Source organism: Protopterus annectens, chromosome 9.part0, assembly GCF_019279795.1.
Source record: "Protopterus annectens isolate FY-2018-M chromosome 9.part0, PAN1.0, whole genome shotgun sequence".
Taxonomy (NCBI): domain Eukaryota; kingdom Metazoa; phylum Chordata; order Ceratodontiformes; family Protopteridae; genus Protopterus; species Protopterus annectens.
Window position 1 is genome coordinate 1,134,482,442 of NC_056743.1, and position 17,519 is coordinate 1,134,499,960.

The 17,519-nt window shown below is 35.0% G+C and overlaps 1 protein-coding gene across 2 annotated transcripts in view; it reads right to left on the bottom strand.

Annotated features, from left to right (window-relative positions):
- CD5 (CD5 molecule) overlaps positions 1-17,519 on the bottom strand; it is a 469,322-nt gene that overhangs the window by 396,084 nt on the left and 55,719 nt on the right. For both annotated transcript variants that reach the window (XM_044083991.1, XM_044083989.1), the window contains exon 2: positions 10,016-10,054. In XM_044083991.1, coding sequence (XP_043939926.1) covers positions 10,016-10,054 — 39 coding nt within the window. The remainder of the gene's footprint in view (positions 1-10,015; positions 10,055-17,519) is intronic.

Consider the following 17,519-nt stretch of genomic DNA (forward strand, 5'->3'; position numbering starts at 1 on the left):
CACCTTTTTTTCTAACAGATACAAAACTTATTCAAAAATAGATAGGGTCTTTATTTATAACCAAATGGTAACAGATTTAATTAATTCCAAAATCATTTCATGTCCTATATCTGATCATAATTCAATTGTTTTTGAATTCATGATAAAAATACTCATAATGTTCAGATCAAAAGGATACCAGCATACTTAACTCAACTAAAAGACTATAAAGAATATATACTTTCAGAAGTAAAACATTTTTTAGACATAAATAACACTCCTGAAGTCTCCATTGTTTATGTTTGGGATGCCTTCAAATCATATCTATATGGACAAAGTATCAGATGGTATAATAATAAAAGGAAATCTTGGGATAAGGAATTGTTAGATATTCAAAGTAAATTAGACTCGTATAAACATAATAATAAAGAAAATATTATGGACAAGAAAGTTATTGAAGAAATAAACAAACTAAATGAGAAATACAAAGAAATTTTAACTCATAAAGTTAAAATAACTTTAGAGAAATACAAGTTTTGTCTTATTCAATAAGCCCCAAATACTTACATAGACTTAAAAATAAAACAAAAAGGTTGAATAAACAAAACCATATCAAAGAAATCTTTTCTCTAAGGAAAAGAAGAATGTTTCTAGTATACCAGAAATACTAGATGAATTTAGAAATCACTTTCACAAAATTAACCATAATAATAATATTAACATGGAACCTAAAGATAAAATAAAGGAGTTTATAACCACAAATATGAATAAAAGCTTAATAAACAACAGATTAAACTATTGGACAAGAGTATTTCATATACAGAAGTTATTACAGAAATAAATAAGCTTAAATCAAACAAAGCACCGGGTAATGATGGTATTATACCAGAGATATATAAAATCCTTTCTAAAAATACATATTCATTAATACATAAGGTTTTTATTTTGGCCCAATCTGAGTTAATAACCCCCCCATCTTGGCAATATACATTTATTTCGCCAATTTTAAAACCTAATAAAGATCCAACTAGATGTTCTTCATATCGGCCCATCTCATTACTTAATGTTGATTATAAAATGTTTATGAATATCTTTGCTGATAGATTGAAGACAATCATTCTCGGCGTTATAGATATAGATCAGACAGGCTTCATTGTAACTAGAAATACTTTTGATAATATAAGAAGAACTTTAACATTAATAGATTTTGCAAATAGGAAAAAGAAAGATTTAACACTTATTAGTCTTGATATAAGTTCAGCATTTGATTCAGTAAGTTGGGACTATCTGTTTACCTTAATGAAGTGCACAAACTTCTCGGATGCATTTGTAAATCTAATTGAACATTTATACAAAGGAACGTTGGCTTATATTAAGGTAGGAACATATGTTTCACAAAAAATACCCATTCTTAAAGGTACAAAACAAGGATGTCCACTTTCTCCACTATTATTCACTTTAGTAATGGAGCCTTGGGCTAATTTGATCAGAAACAGTACTGACATAGAGGGTTTTGAAATAGATGAAAATACAACATCCAAAATTCAACTTTTTGCAGATGATGTTCTAATTACAATCAGCAGGATCTAATTCTTCTATACAGTCTCTATTTGATAACATGATGAATTTTAAAAGTATTTCTGGTTTAATATTCAATGAAGAAACAACTAAAATACTACCTATATATACACGAAAAAATATTCTCATTAGTGATTTTACTAAATATGTACACAATTCAGGTCAGATAACTTATTTAGGTATAATACTATCTAAAGATATCAAATCTATTATATATAATAATTATAATACCTGTTTTCTTAATATACAAAATCTTTTAATACCTGGAATAATATGTTTTTACTATGGAGGAGAGACTTACAATTATTAAAATGATAATATTCCCCAAGATTTTATACTTAATACAATCAATAATACTTCCACCTACAAAAATAATTATCAAGAAACTGAACACACTAATGTTAAATTTCTTATGGGCACCTAATAGACCTAGGATTGCATTAAAGAAACATACTAATAGCTGGTCTCAAGGGGTATTTCTTTTCCAGACTTTAATTTATATACTATCTCTTCTATTGTAAAAGTTATTACTTTATTAATAGATCAGTCATATGTCACAAAATGGAAAGATTATTGGGAGCTAATTAGTATACACTTCATGAAAATCTCCTTAACACATAAAAATATGATTGTAAATAACTCCATGTTATGGTTACTAAAGGAATTTTGTACTTCACCTATTACACCTAAACATATGGTTTGTTACCCATTAAATATTATTATTAGTTATCGTAACTTTATATTCATGCACCCTAAGTATAGGGAATGGAATTTTATTGTATTTCCTATAATGTATACTCAGGGTATGCTTTTGTCATCTACTTCTGAAGGAACTCATTTAGCTATAGATAATGATCTAAAGTACTGGTATCAGTTGATATCTGATAATAAAGTTAAAAATCTAGATTTCTTAAAACAAGAATTTGATCTAAGAGAAACTTGCTGGTTAGAGGTTCAGACCTTTAGACAACATCTCATTAATAAAATAGATTTAATGTCTATAACTGTTAAAGAATCTATTCCAACACTGATTGATTACTTGATATTAAATTTACAACATAAAGTTTCTGATAAAGGTAAACTTTCATACATACATAAAGTTATCAGACAAGAAACGTTTTACAGTGTAGATTCATACTGGAATTATTTCACTTCTATTAATGGGGACCCACCAAATCAACAAGATAAACAATATATATTGGAATCTGCTTATAGAACTGCGTCTTCCATTGTCTGGAGACTTTATACATGGAAATTTTTACATAGATCTTTTTATACACCTTTGATGATGAATAAAATAAATAATAAAGATAATCTATGTAAGAGATGTAATGTAGAAATTAATGCTGACTGGGCTCATATGTTTTATGACTGTGTAAAATTGAAAGAATACTGGAAGTCAATTAATGAATTTTTGCAGGCTCTTTTTACAGATAATTTCATTATTTCTAAATCTCTTATATTATTCAACACACCTGTACCTCAAAGTGTTAAAAATGTTAAGCTTCCCTTGTTATGGTCTATTCTAGCAGTGGCTAGGAAAATAATAACTAGAAATTGGATTTCAGATACACCTCCTTCGTTCAATGAATTTAAAAATGTTATGAATATAGTGTGCCATATGGAAATAAACACAATTAGGACTAGAACAAACAGAAAAACATCTTATTTTATTGTATGGGATAATTTACAAAATTTGTTAAAAAATGTTTAATTTCAATAGCATGGTATTTTAGTTTAATTAATTGATCTGATTGTAGTGGATGTCTTTGTAAATACTTTAGTTGTTTTGTTGAATATTATAATAATACCTATTTTTAATTACTTGTTTAAGATTGTTATGATATTTCTCTTATATGTTAAAACAATAAACCTGTTTTGAAAGAAGAACTGCCCTATAATGTATTTGTTCTTTTAAACATGGCTAAAAACAAAACTTTTACTAAATTGCCAACAATAATCTCTCAAATCTACTTCAGCAAAAGTATCTAAAACAGAAAATTATATATATATATATATATATATATATACATATATACATATATATATATATATATATATATATATATATATATATATATATGTGTGTCCCACAAACAGTTAAATCTTTAAAAAGAGCAGCCTTCTTATTTTGTTTTTATTTCTTTCCTTAAAAGCATAATCATTTTCATGTCATTTTGACATTAAGAGCGCTGAATTTACAAACACTAAAAATATATGTATTTATGTGCATTGTTTTCCAGGAAAGTCCAGTTGAAATGGAAATCCCTTTTCAGTGGTGGCCTGGGGAAAAAAGCTCTGAAAAAGTAACTATCAGTATACAACATACAGCAGAACAAGTATAGCTACAAATGTGATGTTTATAGTTAAACACACAAGATACATAGACATAATATAACAATATATTACGAGTGTTCAAATGGTAAGGAACATAACAAAATAGTGATATTATAATAGCAAGTACAAGAGGCATGGATCAGCATGTCACATGATAAATATTCAATGCAGCTGGCAATAAAGCATTTCACAGTTTAGAAACGTTCAAAAGAGTATATACACGGTGATAGTGGTTATTACCTTTAGAAAAAAAATAATTTTTTTTGAGGAATGAGTTTTGAAAAAGATGCATCGAGTTGAGATTAAGGGGCATCATATAAAGGGTACAACAGGTTGTGCAATCAGGTGCATAAATAATATTGTTAGGTGCACAATTTAGTTAATGAGAGTTTCATATGTAGTCTTTGTATTGCTAGAATAATATGAAGGAATGTTTGCCAGAAATCTGCATTGCATGAATTTATTAAAACACAAATTTTAAAGGAGCTTGAACATATTAAAAACGGATTTGATATTAGAACTGCATTTGTTGAGAAGCACATTGTTCTTTAACAACCATTTTGGAGACTTCTGTAGGATTTGGTCATGTTCTTTCTGAAGCACTGTGACTAGAGATTAAACTGTTGAACTGTGGGGGTAACAGCAAGTAAAGTAACTTACTATAAAGAAGTAAAGAAAGATTTGTTTGTAGCACAGATCCGTCAAAGAACATGGGACAGTCTACTACTTCCTGTTAGACAATGTACTTTTCTATTTGCATGAAGTTGCTAGATGATTTTATGGGCAATTAAGAATACAAAGATGGGTTATGTCAACACATCACAAGCTTGATATTCAAATGTATGACTAAAATGCTAGGATATATAGAAAATGTACCATGATGAGAAAACAAAGCATTATTTGCTTGCTATATAAGCAGTTGGTAAGACTCCATTTTGGGGTATTGTGTGCAATTTCGAAGGCTCCATTTTAAGGACACAGACAAAATAAAGGCATTTCAAATGAAGGCAGCCAAAGTAGTGCACAGTCTGCATCAGAAAAAGTCTAAGGAGAAAGATTTTAACAAACATGGTCTTTTCAAGCTAAATCTTCTTTTTAGTCAACCATTTAAAAACAAACATACCAATAAATTTGTACTTTTAAAACATTTGACAGATAACACTCTGCTTATAGTAGTCAAAATAGGAAACAGATGGGCAACATTTTAACTTTCTAAAACCTCACAACCAATGAATACGAAAAATCGAGTGCTCTACAAATAATAAAAAGTACAAAACGTATGTGTGTGGCAAGTGACAGAAAGTGATAAAATAAATGTATATAAATAAAAGCAGAGATGAACCACTTCACTGTATTTGTTGGCTGATGATAATAATGACATTTTTAAAGAGAAGGAAAAGACAAAGAAACTCACTTATTTTAAAGAAAATTCTTGAATCTTTTATGGATCATCCACTTTATAGGAAAGAGATGTGGTTATTCCCAAAATGGAAATCAAACCCATATCAGCAATGAAAAATACTGAGATCTGAAATCTTATTCCAAAATGCCAGCAGAGGGCAAGGCTTAAACCCAGTTAGCATATGATCTTGTCCTAGATAAATGGAAACCTTGGTTGCACTATTTCAAATACACGGTCATCCTTATAAGGCAAACATATACAGTCATATTCATACAGGACTGAAAGCTCCACTGGCAAAGTCGATGGCTATTCCAAACCACATCCACCCCTAAAAAGAAAAACAGCCTCATCTTCTAGAAATATAATAGGCTTTATTAAATAATAAACTTCGTCTTGAAGAAAAGCCAGCTAAGGGATATACCAAGTTTACAATACTTTAAGTGTATTAAAACAGCCTGTGCAATCAGTATCTTCAAAAAAGAGAGAAATGCATGAAAAAAGGGGGTTTCCACTAAAGGTATAAGTTAAATGGTGCCCACATGTTATAAGGATTAGTTCTGTCAAAGGATGGTGGAATGGTTGAACAACCTACATAAAGAAGCAGTGCAGTCAAAATAGTAACACAATTCAACAATGTCTGACCCTGAGACAAACATAATGGGATTCGCATGAGGGGTGGGATAAAAAAAATAATTTTATAGTTAAATGGTGCCTGCATACTATATAAAAAGCAGAGCAATGGGCTTACTATACAAAAGGCAGGGAATGGGCCTACTATACAAAAGGCATGGCAATGGGGTCTACTATACAAAAGGCAGAGAAATGGGCAAACTATACAAAAGACAGGGAAATGGGCATACCACATGGGCTAAGAGGTCCTTATCTACCACCAGCATCTATGCCTTCTGTGTTTTTTTTTTTTTTTTTACTTTTCTTAACCATATACAACTGATTGGTATATGACTACAGAACATGGCTGACTGAGAGACATATGGCTACCACTCATTCATAATAGGAACATAAAACTACGGACTGCTGACATCTATAGGACAAACAAATGGTGATCATCCAACCACTGGAGCAGCAAGACATCTGATCATCTGTAGGAAGATGTACTGCTACCATCCACTGACAACTGAAGGGTATAAAATCACAGGTTACTCACTTGTGCAGAACATGCAGCTTCCTATCACACCCAAATGAAATGCATATTGATTAAGCATCCACAATGAAGAAAAAACAGGCTGCCAGCTGTGCAGAACTGAAGGCTAAATGATTACTAACAATCCACCAACTGAGTGACATACAGCTACTGGTTACCTACTATTTGCAAATGACATGCTTACTGGTACCCGAGTCTGCATGACCATGCAGCCACTGACTATCTATGACTATAAGGAATATGGATATTGGTATCCACAACTGAAATGCATACATACACTGGTCATCATCAAGTAGGGGATAAATGTGAACTGATCATCCACAACAGATGGAAGTACATATGATTAGAAAATCACTACGAATGATTGCATGATATACTTGTAGTAACCATCACTGATCAAGGGCTACACAGTTACAAGCTATCCATGAGTGAAGGTAGCCAGATGCAGGCATACCTCTCAACCTATCAGTGCAAAAATCTGGACAACATCGGAAACAATGTGGGGACAAAAGCCAAAAAAAAAAATGGACAGATTTTAAATATTGCTCCTATAAACTCAGAAAGTTGAAAGAATAACAGGTTTTGCATTATTATGTATGAAGGCTATAAAATCTGAGACTTAAATCTTCTTCTTTCGGCTTTTCCCAGTTAGGGGTCACCACAGCGGATCATCGTCTGCTCATGATTGGCAGTGAAGTTTTACGGTGTCGAGTTGCCAGCCCAGTGCCCAACCTTTCACAGAAGGCACACACACATGCACACACTCACACCAAGGCCAGTTTAGAGTGTCCAATCCACCTACTGCATGTCTTTGGGATATGGGAGGAAACCAGAGCACCCGGATGAAACCCACGCGATCACAGGGAAGACATGCAGACTCCGCACAGAAGGCACCCCAGCTGAAAATCGAACCAGAGAACCTCTTGCTGTTAGGTGGCAACGCTAACCGCTGCACCACAGCGGCCACCCCTAAAGTCTGAGACTTAAATGTCTGCCGTTATTTAGTATTATTTAGTGACTTCAATCCTCATTGATTAGCCAGAAAATCGCAAATTTCTTGAGGAACAGACCAAAAATATTTGACAAAAATCTGGACATTTTGCAAAAATCTGGACAATTGAGAGGTATGGTTGCAGGCCATTTATCTCTGAGAAATGTGTATCTACTGACCCCTCCCATCTGATGGGTATACAGCTACTGGCCTTGATGACAGTGGGGACTACAGAACAAATTACTTCATCTGTTTGATGTACATACAGATAGTGAATACTGACTCAGGGTCATACAGCAATAGGGTCTAATGAGTATAGCGCTTCTAAATGTCCATCTCTGAAGGGCATATGGCATATACTACTAGTGAGCATGTAGACTCAGATATGCATGCAGCTCACTAAATGCAACTTACTGTCACAGTAACTGATGGATTCTGGCCTTGAATGACTACAGCCAAAAGCATTACTAACTCAGTAAACTGCAAGAGACTTAAAGGATCAGCTTGCATGCCTTATAGTTACTCTGCAAGTAAACAAAGATGAGGAGTTGACTGAGTAACTTCTTTTGATCAGTGCTAGTTATAGAAATATTCTGGTATGACTCAGACCATACTGAATAGTGAATGACCACAAGCTCACACAAGGCAGTAGAACAGGTGCCAGGATTAATTGTGACACATTAGTGACAGACACTGAAATGTGCAATCACTTATGTGTGATTCCTGTGATTAATGGTAACATTTCTGTCATGGACCCCAAATGTATGATACTACAATGGAACAAGGTAATGCAGAGCAATGTGATGAAACATAGAGAGCAAAACCATACACAGTGCAATATATGATAATGTAACACAGAAAAATAGGAAAACATATAGCAAATTCATGCAATGCTTGTTAACACTAATTAACATGTAAAAATGCAAATGCCCTGAAACACAAGTTACCATAGTACCAAAAAACAACTATAATATGATTCAAGACATGGTAATGGCACGGAAGGTGAACTAACACAAGACAGTGTAACTACAGCGAGGCACAAAGTAACTCAGTACAGCTGAGCAAAAATATTGAAAAATCAGTAATGTAGTTTTGTCATTTCATAAAACAGTAAGTCAGCATAGTATAGTACTAAAGATAAGAAAACGGAGAGGAAAACAGAGAAGAATTGTGCTAAAGCATTAAGGAGTATAGACAGCACACATGCCCATAGGAAATAACCATTTATTGTGAAAGAAATGATAAGACAGAAAGGTAGGAAAAAGAACACATGGCTTATTCAGAAGAGGAGGATAAAGGAACCAGGAGGAGACTTAGGGGAATTTAAAACTTTTGGTAGGGATAGCTGAAGGAAGTGAATGCCTCTGACTGGTTGGATGGTCTCAGATACTGAGGGTTAGGGCTATGGAAGAGGAAAGGTGTGACAAAATGAGGGAGATCTTTGTGATGGTAAGGATTAAGTGAGTTTAAAAGTTTTGAAAGAGTGATGGAATTTCTAACGCTACTTCTGGTCAGCTGGACAGTGTTTTACAGATAGGAAAGTGGGAGTTCTATTGTGGGAAAGGAAGGTAAGAGTATGTAAGCTGGTAGGTGGGAGTGAAGTAATCTAAGAACCAGTGGGATATATAGGGATTTGTATGAGAAGAGAACAAAGTGGTGGTTTAACTGAATAAGTTACCTTAGTGATCTGTTAGAAAATAGTGTACTAACAAGGCCTGGGAGGTTTTCAAGAGGTTGAGATTGGTTGGTATATATGGAAAAGACCCTGCATGGATAAGTAAGGGCAAGGAAGATGGTTTAAGCAAGATGGATATATGGAGCTGAGGGAGTACATGGTCGACATATGTAAAGGGATCGGGGAGCAGAGGGCATGGGGATGTCAGTAATAAAGATAATGGAGGTAGGTATATCTGAAAAGTGGTGCAGTGATTTTTGCAGTCGTATCTGTTAGGGGTTGCTGGGAAAGGCAGATCTACTTGAGAAGTAAGAAAGTAGGGCTGAAATTTATACAGCTTTGAGCAAAGAACTTGAAATAACTATATCTGATGATAATTGTAAAGACAAGTATATAAATTGTGAATGAAGTTGATCTGGGCTTCTAGGTGAATGAACAAAAGAGGAGATGTGGAGTGTCTGGATAAACTGGAGGGGTAACAGTGTGTGAAAAATAAGTAGGAGGTTTGTAAGAAAGAGAGGGCAATGAGTGAAAGGAGAAGAGCGACAGGACTGCAATCATGAGAATTGTACATTTGAGTCAATTTGGCACATAACCTGACTGCTTATGATGTTGCAACAGGAATGAAAATGCAGAGCACAGTCTAATAAATATGATTAGGGGGTCTAATGGGAGATGCAGGCAATGAAGTGCTTCATATTGTGAAATAGATGCATGCGAGCGCGCGGTGTGTGTGTGTGTGTGTGTGTGTGTGTGTGTGTGTGTGTGTGTGTGTGTGTGTGTGTGTGCGCTCGCATGTGTGTGTGTACTCTGAAAAAATTTAAAATATTAATAAAAATAAACAATAGTAATTAAGCTTCAAGAAAGCACTACACAATTCTAGATACGCACCTAAAGAATGTATCCCTGGCTCAAGGAAGCTGTAAAGCACTGTAAAAAGAACAAACAGAACAACAATGTTGTATTACTGAAATTAAAAATCAGATGTATTTAAAATCACTTTGTCATTTAGAAGAAGATCTTGGAAAGTAACACAGAAAACAATACTGCTGGAAGGAGCCACTCACTAGATAATGTTAAATAAGCAGTAAAAATCAAACTATAGCATTGAAATGTAGCCTACTGTAACACACTTTCTCACAAAACTTCAGAGACCAGTATTAATAACTATATATCTTGATGATTTTAGCTATCCATAGCTTTATAGGTATTCTTCAGGTAAATTATGCTGTACACTAAATTATGCTATACAATAAATAAACAGAACTAGTAAAATACATGACTGATGTGTTATTTGAAATATTGTCGGTGACAGACTAGTTGAAGTCTCTCATTTCAAGCAAATCCCATATACCAGTGGTACTCTAATGGTAGCAACATTCTTGTGTAGTTTTATTTTGAAGTAACTCGCAGTGTAGCAGACTTCATTAGGATTCACAGACAAGACCTCAGAGGTATATAAAATGGCCTTAAGGTGGAGTAAAATATTTCCGGATTGCTAGATGGAGAAAATATTTGTCTGAAAGTTCTATTAATACATTTGGGTCAAGTTCACTGCATTTGGTGAGGGAGGTTGTTTCGAGACAATGCCTCACAACCTCATGTTTCCAAATTTACTCCTAGTTCTGGTGACAGTAAGGGATTCAGCAGCCCTGTTGACACTAACAGAATGAAATGTGTCCCTCGGATGAGATGTTAAATGAAGATCACATCTGCTCAGGTTGGGTGGCAACTCATGTGAATGTAAAAGATCCCACGGCACCTATCGAGAAGAGTAGGGAAAGTTCCCTGATACCCAGGCTTAATTTCCCCTTGTAGTGGAAATACCACCTCCAGGCTCCTCCTGAAAAAAGGCCACTAGTCTACTAGGACTAACTCTGTCAACAAAGGATGAATAACAAAGAAAAAGAAAAAGACAAGACAGTGTCTTTGGAGTGGAGCCTGTTCCCAGATAATGAGTAGAAGCTAATTTCTAGGAGGTTATAAGCTAGCGTGTACAGTACTAGGTCCTGTTTGGCAGTTACAAGGATCCTTTGTAATAACAGAAGGCAGTCACATTTACGTAAGGGGTGATAAGCACAGAGAAGGTAACATAATTTAGTGAGAACTGAAGAAAACAGATGCAGGAATCATATAATTACATATGTACACTCATGGAAATCAGGCACCTCTATCTACAAGTTTTTATTTTTGCTGTTTTCATTAAAACATTTATACAGATTGCTCAAAATCAGAATAATTTTATATAACTTTATGAACTCACTTTCACTGAATCTACTCTCATAGACTAAGTTTCAAGGGCAGTCACTTTCACTGAGAAATTTGCAAAAACAGTTTTTGCAAGGGAGAACCGCCCACCCATCAACCCCCACGCATCACATCCTCACACTTGTCTTACTGAACTATATTAATTCAGCAGTCGCACAGCAGTGGGGAAAGGACAGACACCTTACAAGTAAAAAAAAAATAACACTCTACTGTGACAAAATATTTATACAGTGTGAAACACAGGGATCTAAGCACAAAGTGTGAACAAAACTAAATAAAGAGTCAGCACAAAGTTGAACAGAAATATATGAGTGGTACAGGGTTTATTTTTATCATTTCTGTGTTATTTTTTCCACAGCTACCAATGCTCTTTTAGGGCTCCAAATTTTATAATATCCTATAATAGTTTTTTCTTTCATCAAGGACATGTAAACCCAGCTCCACTCTACCTTGCTCTATTCATCTCAGTTGTGTTCCTTACCCTAACCCTTCCCCCACCTAGCCCTTATTATTTCCTTTATACTTTTATTAACTGCTTCCTCCTCTATTGACAGGCCGACTTCAACTAGTATATCCACTAACAGTCCATCCGCTGTGACTCCCTTCATTAGCATTTCCTCCAAACAAAATTATATTCCAATGTATAAATCCATTGCTTACAAAATAATCTTGACACCAGTTTCATTACATACAGACCTGATGTTCTTATTATTATGCCCTCAAAATCATTCACTTAACGATACACCAAACAGAAACTGTATTACAAACACAAGACTGTAGCTCTTCCTCAGAAACCAACTCATTACTTGTTGCTAATACACTTGAAATTACTTTTCTGTCCAACAAAACTCCCTCTGCCCACTTTCTACCAAACTGTTCAACTATCTAGACCAAATAAACAAACTGTAACTAGCTGTATGTTCTTTATAAACTGACACCAATACTGCTGCTGCTATTACCCTTATTAATTTGTGGGAACACTGATAGAGCTCAGGACCACCCACTCAAGTAAATGTTTACTGCCTATAAAAGCAACATTGTCTCATTACCATGTTGCCTACTAAATGCAGTCAGCATGAAAAACAAATTAGGACAGATCATTTTTTTCCTTGACTCCCACTCACTTAGTTACAAGCAGAGAATCTTGGATTAAAATTGACATTCCTGATATCTATTACCTTTTTTTCAGTCTATAATACACCACTAATACCCTACCTGGCAAAATAATATAAGGTGGTATGCATACAATATACAAAGTGTAGCTGGTTATTAATATACATGCAGAAACCACCCCATAACTTACCCATAATGGTTCATTGTTACCTTACGCACCAAAAAGGATATATACTATCTGTAAATGTTGGTTGCTATCCTATCCAATTGAAAAAATGTATTAAAAATATCATAACCATAACCTTTAAACAGAAAAAAATTACAATCCCTGAAGACTGGAATCTAATCCTATTAAACACATCCTGAGAAGATATGAATGAATTATTTGTAGATCTAGCAACCATTGATGGGAATACCAAACCACGACAAGGAAACCACTTGCTGCTTGAAACCGCTCGTTTATTGAGTCAAAACACAAGGTTTAGTGCTTTCATTCCTCTGGTAGGAACTTCATCAGAACAATAAACAAGTGGTTTCAAGCAGCAAGTGGTTTCCTTCTCGTGGTTTGGTATTCCTAGTTTGTCTTTTGGATTTGCAACCATTGACAGGAACCCAGAAAAGATAGCAGTTTGCAGACATAAAGCCTCATGGTCACAAACCTAACAAGCCACCCTCCTAGCACAATTAACATTTTTCTAGAAACTAATTAACCTCCTAACAGGTTAAGTTCTCAATCAAAATCACAATTCAGACAATGCAATTCAATTCACAAAAGGGCTAAGATCATGTAATGACTTCCCTACTGAATTCTCCTACCTTCTGTCTGTCTGTCACAATATCCATAACCCAATCTGGCAAAACCCAACCATCACAGCTTCTCTACCCTTCTTTCAGTTGTACTTTGGATGCATTAAATTAAAGGAAATATAGATAAAACTAATACAGGCAATTCTCTGGTTCAGACAATGTCCAGCCCTGGTTCATAAAACCATGCAAAGACTATATATCTACCCCACAGCAGCACAGCTACAACCTGTACCTCTGCCAAAATATAATGTCCAAATCTGGAAATCTGCAATAATGAAACCCTTCACAAAAGTAACAACACCTAAAGCAGCTGCAGAGTTCCATAACAATACCCATACTTACAAGCTTGAGAGAAAAATAATTTACAAGAAACTGGCTGAATATATACAAAAATATACATTGCTATTTGGACATCTACATGACTTTTGCATGAGGCAAAGTTTTATCACTGTCATCTGGACTATTAACTTAATGATATCCCTCTAAATGTGAATGATGGTAATCTTATAGGTACTATATTTACAGATCTTGAAAAAACTTGTGATCTGGCATGATACAACTGTCTCCTTAAGAACATCATATTAACCAGAACTGGTCCAAATTTATACCTGTGGTTTACAGACTACCTATCAAACAGATCCTTCAATGCTTGGCAGTGTCAGTAGCTCAGTAGTTAGTATCCCCAACTTTGCTGCTAGATGTTTTGAAGGTTATGGGTTCTATTCCCGCCTAAGGTCCATGCATTCATTTCCAGCACTGATAGTGCAATGATACATACAGTGGGTGCTACACCCTTCAGTGTGCTGTCTTTTGGATGCAACATTAAACAAGGCCCCATCTGCCTGAGCTAAGGATAGCTGAGGGTAGCTGAGGTTGATGTAAAAGAGCCCACAACACTTATTGAAAAAAAGAGTACTGAAAGTTTATTATTGCCCAGTCCAATTTTCCTCTAGTCAGTTTGCATACAGCCTTGGGTCTCTACTGAAAATAGGCCACTATTCTACTAGGACTAACATGGTTAACAAAAGCATAAATACAATAGGAACTTCCCTCTCTAGTACCTTTTCCCAAACCCTGGGTATCCTCCAAGATGCAGTTCTTGTCTCATTATTATAATCCATCATCATCAGTAAATTTCCCTCAAACCTTATTTACCTTCCATTAATCTTTTATGCCAATGACATGGTCATTTATAGGTCTAGCCCTACCAACTCAGCCAGAAAAAAAGAACTGGAAAGTGGCCTGCATCTGCTTAGAAATGAGTAAAGAACAAGAGACTTCTGCTCAATATCACAAAAAATAAAGCAAAATTGTATGCACAAAACAAAGACTGACCTATGTTCTTCAAAGCTGGCAAATCAAAGACATCATTCACCACTCATTAGAAGCTACAGCCTCTGTCAAATACCTAGCTTTCTGTTTGATAAAACCTTATATTTCAATCAAAAGATTTAGCCTAATAAAGCAAAAATAAAGAAGTAATTTTCCATGCTTGGTAAAATTATATAATGTTCTTTCTCCTGAAAAAAGAATCAAGCAAGCAAGCAACTTGTAAAGAATTCCTTCAGTCCCATTTAGAACATGAATTATTTATAAAAACGTCAGAGTTAAAGAAAAAAAGGTTAATCTCTCCTAACCACATCCTACAAAATATGTAACTGTATAACTTTAGTGCCCCATAGGAAATGTCATTGTGCAGTCTTCAACAAAGTTAAATGGCTCCCCATAAAGCAGATCTCCTTCTGGGCTCTCTCCTTTTTAAACTACTAAAACTATATAATTGTTGTCTTTTTAAACTACTAAAACTATATAATTGTTGCCTTTTCTTCCTTTTCTTCATTCCTTTCCTCCAGTTCCTTCCCTTCCATCCCCTTCCATTACATTTCCATCTCTTTCCTTTCCGCAGTCTGATGAATTCCACTAACAAAGCTATAGTGCAGTCACTACCATTTTTCAGTATTAGGCCTCAAAGAACAGGAGGCACTTCCATCGCTTAACCCACTAACCCCTCTCTCCTTACCCTTCTAGCACTGCTCCACCCTCTTGACTACCTCTGTCATTAAATTCATCTGAGAATCTTTGACCACCTACCTTCTTACTGCAATCCAAATTCTTTCAAACTCCTCCTCACATAGAGCTCAAGTTCTAATCATTCCTTGCAGTCTTCTACCACCTCACCTTCTGAAGGACTCATAGCAACCTACTAAACAGAACCTCAAACTCCCTAAATTCTACCAATAACTTTGCTCTTTGCAGAACTTTATGAATTAGTAAATCAATCTGTTAAATGATATATCACTCCTATCTAGCCTGTAACTACTGGAAAGTGCTCATATTGTTGTTCTAAGTATTTTTGTAAATGTAATTGCATTTTTGGAGCATCATTTTTTGTATTATTGTAGAATTGTAGTATTACTGCAGTATTGTAGTCATAAATGTACTTCATGCCATGTTATTATCTCTTACACATTTTTTTTCTGTTTGGAGTTTTTCTCCCTTAGCCTCCAATGAAAAAGGGCCTCTGGCCCAGTTAGACATTCCTGGTAAACAAATGTAAAATAAAATAAATAAAATAAATAAATCATTGATTTGACTACTATACATACTTTTGCACTACTGTCAAAGAGCACCAGACTTAAGTAGAAAGAAGCTCACTGTAGAATTCTTTAGTTTCCATAGTATCTCATGATGTACTATCTTCCAAATAAAGTGATCTAGCTCACAAAACTCAGTAACCTAATAAATACAACTATCATGTAAAAAACTTCATATCGAAACTTTAGCAACAGTTGTAAGTATTATTTTATTTATTTCTTAATTCTGTAAGGAAGTAAATGATAAGCTTGGGGTAAAGTAGAAAGTATGTAAGAGTCTTTCACTTCTGAATGAAATTAATTTCAGGGAATACTTTTCTAGGTTTTCCCCCATTCCTTAATTAATTTGTGTTTAAAGTATTAATCTGGAGTTTATGGCATGTCTTAATATAGTCTGGACATATGTTCTAGTCAGGAACAGGCTACTTTCACCTCATAAACTAGGCATCTAATGAGCTCAAACACCTCCTCAATTTATATGATAAAGCATGGCACAATTTGAGATGCAACCCCTCCACAGATTCCTGAGCCAAATATACCTCACTATGCAACCTAGCCAAGCAATCCATCTGTAGTCTCAAAAACAACCACTGCCAAAACAATCAAATTTCACTTTTAGCCAAACCTTAATGATTCTGGAGAGAAAGCAATGGCTGACTGGTAGAATACCTCAATACATTTCCACTCCCCTAGACCCCTCTAACACCAGCACAGACAAGCTGGCATGTGGTGACTTCCTCATTGAGTTCAGCAGCCTGCATCATCAGCAACACAAACCTACCAGCTGAACAGCCACCCTCTCCCCTGCTTTATTATTTCACATCAAAAAGATTAGAACCAAAGAGGCAGAAACACAAATAGAACAAACTGAAATAGATACTACCCCAGGCTCAGATAACCTAGCCCCTTGGGTCACTCACCCTTGTAAGGACTTCATCTCTCACCCTCTCACATATATGGCCTCTGATTAACTAATACAATCATGCCTCAGATATGGAAAACAGCAATAGCCACTCCTATTCCAAAACAACCCAAGCCAACTATTGCTTCCCAATACTGTCCTATCTCAGTACTTGCCACTTTAGGTGAAATACTAGAAAAAATTATCTACAACTAAATTACTGCTTATTTACATGATGCTGTCTTCTATCCAGGAAGCAATGTGGATTCTGATCTGGATGCAGCACCATAACAATTTTCTACTCCCTCACAGATCACATCCCATCCAATATGGGCAAAGGCAACCTGACAGGAGCTATCTTCACTGACCTCACAAAAGCCTTTTATCTGAACTGATCATGGCTTTTTATTTGACAAACTAACTGAAATAAGCATTACTGACATTGCAAAACCTTGCTTTCTAGATTTTCTTACCAATAGATCCTTCAAGGTGAAAGTGGGCATCACCACATCCGAAACAGCTCCTCTTACGAAAGAAGCTCCCCAGTGTTTCAGTTTAGCCCCTCTGTTATTTTCCATATTTATCAACAAACTCTCATCAGATCACCCTCAGATACCTCTAATTCTTTATGGAGATGACATGGTCATCTACAGATTAAGCAAATTCCACTTTAATTATTTAAACTCACTTCCAAAATGACCACCAAACCCTC